This window comes from Poeciliopsis prolifica, unplaced genomic scaffold (genome assembly GCF_027474105.1).
Source record: "Poeciliopsis prolifica strain line A6 unplaced genomic scaffold, Auburn_PproV2 SCAFFOLD036, whole genome shotgun sequence".
Lineage (NCBI taxonomy): Eukaryota > Metazoa > Chordata > Actinopteri > Cyprinodontiformes > Poeciliidae > Poeciliopsis > Poeciliopsis prolifica.
The window spans coordinates 4,237,611-4,247,818 of NW_026562411.1; the positions used below are offsets into that span (position 1 = coordinate 4,237,611).

The following is a 10,208-nucleotide window of genomic DNA, read 5'->3' on the forward strand; positions in this document are numbered from 1 at the left end:
CAAACAAAATACTTACCAAGCACTTTGACATTGACCTCTGCAGTCTTGGTTCCACTCACGTTTCTGGCTGTTAGGATGTATTTTCCAGTATCATCTCTGTCACAAAATTTAATAATGGCCATAGCTCTGGTAGGGGTATACTGGAGGTGATATTTTTCACACATCTCCAATTCCCTGTTGCCCTTGGACCAGAAAGCCTTTGGATCAGGTCTACCTCCCACTGCAGCATCCAGAACCAGGTCTGAACCAGCTCTGACCATTACAGTTTCAGAGAGAAGTTTGCTGTCCAAATTGGCCTTTGGTGGTTCTGTTAAGTGGACATAAATTTGACAATTGTCAACAGTCACTCTACTGTTCTCATGTGCAGATGTATCTTGGTCATGGTCTGGTTGCTATTATGTATAATGCAGTTGTATATAACTATCATGTCTGATGGGGTATTGACGATTTCCATGGAATAAACTCTTACCAAAATCAGTCTTGCACTGCACAGATCCTGTGGATTCAGATGGTGTGCTGAAGACTTGGTTGGCGTTCTTTGCAATCACCCTAAATTCATAGGCCTCTCCCTCTCCCAGGGCAGTAACAGTGAAGAAATGATCTGTTACATTGGTGTAGTTACACTTGAGCCAGCGGCCCTCGCCTGTCAAAGTGTAGGGCTTTCGTTCGATGATGTAGCCAACAATTGGACTACCGCCATCATTCAATGGAGCTGACCATTTCAAGGACACAGTGGTTCTTGTAACTTTGGTGACTTCAGGTTTACTTGGTGGATCTAAATGCCAGTCAAAAGATTGTTGTCAGATAGGATAGAACAACAAATTTCTTAGCATAAAGACATCATACTATGTGTAACATTATACTACTGGCAAAACATACCAACTGGATTTTGAGCAACTGCTCCCTTAGAGGCCTCACTGGCTTTGCTGAGTCCTGCACTGTTCATGGCATAGACCCTGAACTGGTATTCCAGGCCTTCAACTAGGTCTTCCACTTTGTAGTAGCATTCAAAGCATGGGATCTTATTTTCTCTAACCCACAATATATTGTTCCTCTCCTTCTTTTCAACCCAGTAGCCCGTCACCTTGCTTCCACCATCATGGTAGGGTTCCTCCCATCTTAAGGTCATTGTGTTTGCTGTGACATTAAAGACTGAAGGTTTTGTTGGGGGTCCTGGAGGTGCTGTATTTAAAAAAAGAGTCTAGTGATTACAGTGTAGTTCAACAAAGATCACACATTTGAGATCTTTGTTAATGTAGTATAAAACCACATAATTTCAAAGAAAGAAAGAGTTGAAGGATACACTTACAGAAGGGATGTTCTGCAACGATCGTCTCAGACTCAGTGGGCTTGCTGACCCCAAATCGGTTCTCAGCTGAGATTCTGAATGTGTACTGCATATATTTGGTCAGGTGACTAACATGAAGAGATGTGCGCTTCACACTAGAGTTGATCAACTGCCAAGCTGTGGAGCCAGATTCACGCTTCTCCACAATGTAGTTGGTGATGTCAGTGCCACCATCATCCTCAGGTGGTTGCCAATTAACAACGCAGGACTCAGAGGTGATGGAAGAAATTTCGATTGGTCCAGATGGAGGACTCGGTCTACCTGTAACGTTAACTTCAACCGTAAATGTCTTGGTTCCTGTTACATTCTCCAGCGTAAGATAGTATTTTCCTCCATCTCCTCTCATGGCGTCTTTGACTGAGATACTAGCCCTGTCTTTAGTTACTTTGATGGTGACTCTGTCAGAGTTCTTTAGTCTCATTTCTTCCAACTTCCATGAGACCTTAGGAGCAGGCCTACCACTAATAGGAACATCGATGGTGAATGTGCTGCCCGACCTGCATGTGATAAGCTGGTTGGGTATCTCACTAAGGTCAGCAGCAGGTTCAATGTGAGGCTCCTTTACCAGCGCAGGGACCAGAGTTTTCTTTGGTAAACTATAACCAGCTTCATTTTTAGCCTTCACACGGAAGTCATACTCATCACCCTTATTGAGCTTTTCAACAGCAAAGGTAAGATTCTTGGTGTTTCCAACCACTACCCATTTGTCTCCACCCTTTGGTCTAGCCTCAATAACATAACCCTGAATGCGGCTGCCACCATCATGTTCTGGCTTCAACCAGCCTAGTAACACAGAACTATCTGTGGTATCGAGGATATCCAGTCTCTTTGGAGATGATGGTTCTGCTGTGGCAATTACTGGTTCAGTTAGCTCAAAGGCCTCACCCAAACCATGGTGGTTTTCAGCTGAGACTCTGAAGAAATAAGGAACTCCCTCCAGCAGGTCCTGGATCTTCAGAATACACTGTGTGCATTTGCCACCAGATTCCTGCCATGTCCGTCGACTAGCCTCACGCCTCTCAACAATATAGTGATGAATACGAGCTCCACCATCATTGACAGGTGGCTTCCAGACAAGAGTGACTGAGCCTCTGGAGACTTCCTTGAAAGCTACGGCCTGTGGCGGTCCAGGTGTATCCATTACTTTTACCACAAAGGTAACAGCCTTGCTACCACTGGAATTCTCCAGGTTGACTGTGTATTTGCCTGTGTCATATCTAGAGCAGTTTTCAATGCTCAAAGAGCTGTAACCATCAACAGTTGTGATCTCTGACATTCCGCTTAGGTCTCCTTCCTCCTTCACCCAAGTAGAAGAAGGAATGGGCTTTCCTCTGAAGTGAATGCCCAAACATATAGAACCTCCAGCCTTGATTATGTGTGTCTGCTTAAATGTGGCATCAATATCCACCTGTGGTGGTGTTAACCTATCAACAGACTGAACAGGTTCTGGAATCTCCTTTTCTTCACCTCTACCTATATGATTAACTGCTGCAACACGGAATGTGTACTCAGCTCCTGTCTGTAAACCTGTCACCACATAACTAGTTTCTGGCACAAGTTCCTCGTTTACTCTCTTCCATTCAGTGCCTTCTCCCTTCACCATTTCAATGATGTAGCCAATGATCTCCATGCCTCCATCATCAACTGGTTTGGTCCATTCCAAGCTAATGGAAGTGTTTGTGGAGTCTGACACACAAACCACAGATGGAGCACATGGGATGTCTTTCGGTTCAGCAGCCTTGATTGGCAAAGAGATGTTGCTAGGAGGCCCAACGCCAGCGTCATTGACAGCCATGACTCGGAACTCATATTCCATATCTTCTGACAGGTTAAGCACCTTGTGAGCGCATTCGATGATAGGTTTTTTGGAAATCACCTTGTAGAACCGAACAGTTTTCTTTTCTCTTTTCTCTAGAATATAGTACTGAATAGGATTGCCTCCATCAGATGTTGGAGAAGTCCAAGACAGTGTTATGCTTTCTCCTGTCACCTCAGTGGCATCAGGAGTTCCTGGGGCATCAGGAGTTGCTGAAAAAAAACATTTTGGAGATCAATAATTAAATGAAGATGAACAATTTAAGTAGAATCTAGAAAATGTAGAAAATATTCTGTATATTTTTAAGGCTTTAGGAATTTTCCACTTACTGTATTGCAATTGTGCAATGATAGGACTGGATTCCAGGGGTCTACCAACACCAAACTTGTTAACTGCAGACACTCTGAACTGGTACTCATTGGACTTGATGAGCTTAGTTGCATTAAAAGTACACTCCTTACATTCATCAGACACTAAGGCCCAGGAAATTTTGGCAGTTTCCCGTTTTTCAATGGTGTAATGTGTAATCTCAGAGCAGCCATCATTTTCTGGTGGGTTCCAAGAGAGAGTGCACTTCCCCTCTGAAATATTTGTGAAGGTGATTGGTCCTACTGGCTCCCCTGGTGTGTCTGTATTGCAAAGTCACATTGAGATAATTAAAATAAAACAGAATAGAAGTAGAAATAAAAAGCATGCTGGCAAAAAAGCATTTAATCACCAGACTAAATACTATTGGTATTACCTTGCACTTGAATTAGAATAGTCTCTTTTTTAGTTCCAGATCCATTGGTAGCTTCTACAGCATATTGGCCACGATGTGTGCGGTCAGCATCTCGGACAAACAGAGTGCTGGATCCAGGAACAGTAATAATGTCCATCATCTTTTTGGTAATCTCCACATCATCTTTGAACCAGACAACTTTTGGAACTGGGCGTCCAGTGATGGTCACTTTCACCCGGATGTTATCTCCTGCCTTTACTGTCAAACCCTCAAAGTACTCGGGGCCAAACTCAATATTTGGAGGAGCTGATTAAAAATAAAAATTATGTTAGTTTTTAATGTGTAGCAGGAAAAAATAAAAAGTTGTTTTTTGAATATTACATTAATGTAAAAACTGGTGTGCATACTTTAGACCTATTAATTTTAGTGTAATATATTTAAATGTTTTGCAACTCACCATTTTCACTTCGTACAGCAATAAAACCAGAAGAGTTGGATGGGGGACTGACAATCCCTATCGCATTTCTAGCAATGACTCTGAACTCGTAGCGCTCATTTGTTGTCAACCCTGTGACAGTGTACTGACAGTCATGTACTTCAGTCAGATTGGCCTTGAACCAGCGCCCGTGACCTTGACGTTTCTCAATGCTGTAGCTTGTTATCTTGCTACCACCATCACGTTTAGGGGCGTCCCATTTTAGTGTTACTGAGTCACTGGTTACATCGATGTAATCAGGTTGGCCAGGTGGGTCTAAAAAACATTGCATTTATATTAGATTTAATACACTATCATGCTAAACACATAATTCCAACAAAAGGGATGTATAATTTTGTATTATCTTCACAAAGACTTACCAACAGGACTCACAGCCATTGTTGGCTTGCTTTCGTCACTCATTCGGCTAAAGCCGGCATCATTTTGAGCATAGACTCTAAAAGAGTACTCAAGACCTTCTATGAGTTCCAAAATCCTGTAATCCGTTTCTTTTATAAGGACAGTGTTCACTTTTTGCCACATGATGCTATTCTTTTCTTTTTTCTCCACATGGTATCCCTGGATGGGGGTTCCACCATCATAGATGGGTTTTTCCCACTGGATTGTCATGCCATCATTAGTAACATTGTAAACAACTGGTTTTCCTGGTGGTCCTGGAGGTCTGAATTGGTGCTTGGCAATAACCATTTGTGAGATTAGAGGCTCACTCACACCATATCGGTTTTCAGCACACACTCTGAACTGGTATTGGACACCCTTGATCAAATTGGGGACTCTAAACTGAGTACTCTCAACATGGGAGGAAGCCATCTTCCAGTTAGATTGGGAGGTGTCACGTTTTTCCACTGTGTAACAACTAATCTCTCCACCACCATCATCATTAGGCTCATCCCAGGAGATCATGATATTGTCAGCTCTGATTTCATCCAGGCGAATGGGTCCAATTGGCTTTGATGGTGGACCAAGAGTAACAACAAAGATGTGGAAGGATTTCCTGTTGACCTTGTTGTCAAGACTCAGGGTGTATTTACCTTCATTCTCCTTCTTTACATTCTTAATCATTAGAGTGGCTTTGTTTTCAGTTGTCTTAAATCGAACTTGGTCACTTTCCTTCAGAGGCAGGCTGTCCTTTAACCACTGCACAGCAGGTCTAGGCTTGCCTCTGTATGGCAACTCAATATGCACATTATGACCCAAACGGACATTGAAGCTGCCTCCTGGGTATTCTCTGAGGTCTGCCTCAGGAGTGATGATGTAGTCAATGACCTTGATAGGGCCATGCTCAACAAAATCACCCTGTCCCTTCTCATTTCTGGCTGCAACTCTGAAGAACACCTCAGAGTGCTCCTTGAGTTTCTTGACCTCAAATTCACATTGTCTGCTGACTCCTCCCAATGACCATTCCTCATCCTTCAGCTTTTTCTCAATAACATAGTCAGAGATGATGCTGCCTCCATCATAGTCAGGCTTTATCCACTGTAGTGTCACAGAGGTCTTAGATGAATCTTTCATAGAAATTTCTTTGACTGGTCCTGGAGTTTCTGTAGCCTTGACAGGTTCCTGTGTTTCACATGGATCACCGATACCATTCTCATTTTCTGCTAAGACGCGGAAGAAGAAAGTTGTTTTTTCTGAGAGATCTTCAATAGTGTATGTAGTACTTGTGCATTTGTTTGTCACTGCAGAATATGATCTCTTAGAGGAGTCCCTCTTCTCAACAATGTAGTTTGTGATCTCAGCACCACCATCAAGGAGTGGAGGGTCCCAGCAGAGGGTGACTTTTCCACGGGTAACATCCTTCATAACCAAGTTTCTGCACTGAGCTGGGGTATCCTGTACCTTCACAGAGAGAGATAGTGTCTTTGGTTCTCCGACACCATTCTCTATCTTGACTGTGTACTTTCCAGTGTCAAGTCTGGTCACTTCACGCATGATGAGCACAGTTGTTGTGTCTGAGTGATGGAACTCATATTTAGGATCGCGATCTATGCATTCTTCTCCTTTGCTCCAGGAAGCAGTGGGAGCAGGTCTGCCCTTCAATGGAACAGACAACTCCACATCTTTACCAGCCTTGACAATATAGTGAGTTCTCATGGCAACATCTGAGTCAATCTGTGCTTCCTCTGTGAAGGGCATACAAATTTACAGTGTTACACAGATTGACAAAAAACAAACAAAACATGTAAGCAATCTTAAATGTTCTTTTTATATTACCCAGGATATCTTTGGCCTGCACAGGCTCAGTCATCTCTAAAGGTTCTCCACGGCCAGCACAGTTCACAGCAGACACTCTGAAGAAGTAGTTTGTATCTGGTTTTAGATCGTGAACTGTGTACTCTGTAGTCTTAACCTCACCCTTAGAAGTAACCATGGCCCAGTCTTTCTCTCCTTCAACAAGCTTCTCCACCATATAGCTGGTAACCTCGCTACCTCCATCCCATTCAGGCTTAGACCAACCCAGGGTGATGGATGTCTTTGTGGAGTCCACAACCTTTAGCTTGCAAGGCTCATCTGGTGGATCTGTAAAATTAAAATCATTAGTTGGAGAAGTAGCTTAAGTGTGATGATTTGTTTTTAAAGCTTTTTTTCACATACCAACTGGGTCAGCAGCCTTATAATAGTCTGATACATCAGAGAATGGTCCCTCCCCAGCTTTGTTAATGGCACAGACACGATATTGATACTCGTTTCCTTCTGTCAGATGGTACACCATCTGTTTGATGTCAGCAATGGGATCTTTATAAACTCTGATCCAGCGCAAGCTCTTCTTATCCCGTCTCTCTAGATAGTAGCCAGTCACAGGGCTACCACCATCCACTCCGGGTTTGTCCCATTCTACTAGCATCGTGGTCTTGGTGGTTGTGTTTACTTCCGGAGTATGAGGTTGGCCAGGAGTTACTTTAAAAAAAGACAATAAGGCAAATGAAATGGAAATGACAGCCAACAATGAAATAAATGTGAGAATAAACAGATGAAGAAATAGGATATTTAGTAATGACCAATGAGTATAGGATTAACTTTATTGTAATAGAAAAAAAAAAACTTACCAAAGGCATTCTTAGCGATGACAGGTTCAGACTCGAGTGGCTCTCCAACTCCAAATTTGTTAACTCCCATCACTCTGAAAACATATTCATTTCCACGCACCAATTTTCCGACTGTGATGTGTGTATTCTCATGTCTATCTGAAACAGTTGACCAGACCACTCTGCTGGTTTCACGCTTCTCAACAATATAGTGGGTAACTTTGGAACCTCCCTGGTCAGACTCTGGAACTGGTTCCCAGCTGAAGATTATCCGGTCTGCTGTTATGGAGTTGAAATTGATAAGGCCAGAGGGGGGTCCAGGTTTGTCTAAAAAGAGAGTCAAAAGACACATGATCATCAACTGTATATCTCTGTATCAACCTCTGACAATCTGGATGATTCATAAAATAAGGAGATCTCAGCAGAAATTTAAGTGCTTAACGTACCAAGGATTTCAGCCCTGATTGTAGCAGAAGCTGATCCCAAAACATTTTTGATCTTAATCTCATATGAGCCTGTGTCAAAGCGAGTTGCATCCTTAACCAGAACAGCGGAGGAGTCTGTTGTGCTTTCAACAGATACAGTAGAAGAGGTTACCAGCTCTTTTCCATCCTTGAGCCACACAATAGTTGGCAGAGGCTTGGCAATAATTCCTACTCTCAGTTTTACTGAAGCCCCAGCTTTATACTGGACCACATCCAGATACTCAGGAGGAAGATCAATAGCTGGGGCACCTAGAAGAAAAAAAAATATTTGTAAATATCAATCACAGTTATCAACAAAACATAAATATGCAAAAATGAATCCATAGCCTACCACATGCATCAACACAGGTGACGGGGCCAGCAATAAGAGAAGGGTTGCTGACAGATCCAACAGCATTCTTAGCATAAACTCTGAACTCGTAAGATTCATCTTGAGTGAGTCCATATGCAGTGAAGCCCAATTCAATGATGTTTGTAAAGTTGGCTTTCACCCATCTGCCATTAGGAGCTTCCCTTCTCTCCACACTGTAGCCAGTTATCTTGCTGCCTCCATCAAATGGTGGTCTCTGCCAAGTCAGGCTGACAGAGTTCTTTGTGACTTCTGTGACACGGACATTTGCTGGGGGCTCTACAACATCAATGTGGAAAACATCCAAGTCAGAGGAAAAAAGGGGATACATTAAAAGTATCTTTGGATACTATGTGTATTAGAAATCCGCCAACATTAGATATAAAATTATGTATACATTTAACATGTCTACTAAGGGTAAAATTGAACAATGAAATTAAAGACTTACCACAGGCATCAATCGCAAGCACCTCTTCAGATGTCTTGCTCAACTTTCCAATACCAGCAGCATTTTCAGCTGCTACCTTGAATTCATAGATGAGGCCTGGACAGATATTTGTAACTCGCCACTGGTTTCCTGGTATTGCTGTTTTGTTAACCTTCTGCCAGATGATGCTGCTTCTCTCTTTCATTTGAAGATGATATCCAATCACAGGGCTTCCGCCATCAGTGACTGGCTCATTCCAGCATACTGTCAAACTCTCTCTGGAAACAAAGCTAACCCACGGGGTGGATGGAGGACCTGGGATTACTGAAAGATACCAACATATTGTTAAAGCGGTTAAGAAACAATAATGAGTCATAAAACCAGATGACAAATCTTTATCGAATTGACTCAGTGACTTACTGTAAGGTAGTTGGATCATGACTGGTTTACTGTCAATGTGGCTGCTTAGTCCATAGCGATTCTCAGCCTTGATTCTGAACTGATACTCCTCCCCCTTGGTTAGCTTATTCACCTTGATAGCACTCCTGGCGATGTTAGTTGACACCTCTACCCACGCAGGAGTACTTGTTTCCCGTTTCAGAACAACATAGTTGGTAACAGGACTTCCACCATCATATTCTGGAGGATCCCATTTTAGACATACTGTGGTCTCTCCAACCTCTCCAATCTGAACTGGGCCAACTGGAGGTCCAGGTTTATCCAGCACAACGAAAATAAGAGAGATCTTGGTTGTCCCCCCTGCATTTGAGGCAGTGACTTCATATTTTCCTGCATCACTTGAAACGCTTTCATTTAGAGTTATAAGTAGGCTATCAGGAGTCACTTCTGTCAGAAGTCTCTTGGACCCTTTGATGACAACATTGTTTTTGGATATTGTCACCTTTGGCATGGGTTTGCCAGTAAGAGGAATCTCAAAAGTCAGGTCAGATCCTGCTTTTACATATACTGTATTCTTGGGGTAGTTCTTTAAGTCAAATTCTGGGGCCTCTGTTAAAAAAAAAGTACAAGACTGTCAAGAATTATAAAATATATCTTAAAATTATTACACACTTTACTGATTAAACACCAAACTTTTAATATGTCTAAAATATTTAAATTTACAAAAACAAAAAACAAATAATGTTTTTTTACATTTCAAAGTAAGTAAAGAAAATTTACCACTTATCTCCTTGACGATAACTGGAACTATCATCTCCTTAGGTTCACTGAGTCCAGCATGATTTTCAGCACGAACTCTGAAGAAGTACTCAGCTCCTTCTCTTAGGCTCTTAATGGTATGAGTCAAGGTCCTCACAGTTGCACATTTTATCCACTTGGTCTGACCCTTCTCCACAGCATCAATGAGGTAACCAGTGACCCTGCTTCCACCATCATATTCTGGTCTTGTCCAGGCAAGTGTAACACTGTCTTTAGTGACATTTGCAACTCCAAGTTTCAGTGGTGGACTTGGTACCTCTGCAAAAAACAATATGACATTTGTGTTTTACTATGTTAGGATCTGTATCAACAAATTATGCAA

The 10,208-nt window shown here is 42.3% G+C and overlaps 1 protein-coding gene across 2 annotated transcripts in view; it reads right to left on the reverse strand.

Moving 5' to 3' along the window:
* The window catches only part of LOC129374559 (titin-like), a 150,932-nt gene that overhangs the window by 16,201 nt on the left and 124,523 nt on the right, over positions 1-10,208 (reverse strand). For both annotated transcript variants that reach the window (XM_055053030.1, XM_055053028.1), the window contains 16 exons: positions 9,848-10,144; positions 9,089-9,676; positions 8,690-8,992; positions 8,224-8,520; positions 7,854-8,141; positions 7,429-7,734; positions 6,977-7,279; positions 6,596-6,901; positions 4,741-6,504; positions 4,343-4,636; positions 3,907-4,191; positions 3,494-3,793; positions 1,310-3,376; positions 880-1,182; positions 470-775; positions 17-307 (listed from right to left, as the gene is read on the reverse strand). In XM_055053030.1, coding sequence (XP_054909005.1) covers positions 17-307; positions 470-775; positions 880-1,182; positions 1,310-3,376; positions 3,494-3,793; positions 3,907-4,191; positions 4,343-4,636; positions 4,741-6,504; positions 6,596-6,901; positions 6,977-7,279; positions 7,429-7,734; positions 7,854-8,141; positions 8,224-8,520; positions 8,690-8,992; positions 9,089-9,676; positions 9,848-10,144 — 8,298 coding nt within the window. The remainder of the gene's footprint in view (positions 1-16; positions 308-469; positions 776-879; positions 1,183-1,309; positions 3,377-3,493; positions 3,794-3,906; positions 4,192-4,342; positions 4,637-4,740; positions 6,505-6,595; positions 6,902-6,976; positions 7,280-7,428; positions 7,735-7,853; positions 8,142-8,223; positions 8,521-8,689; positions 8,993-9,088; positions 9,677-9,847; positions 10,145-10,208) is intronic.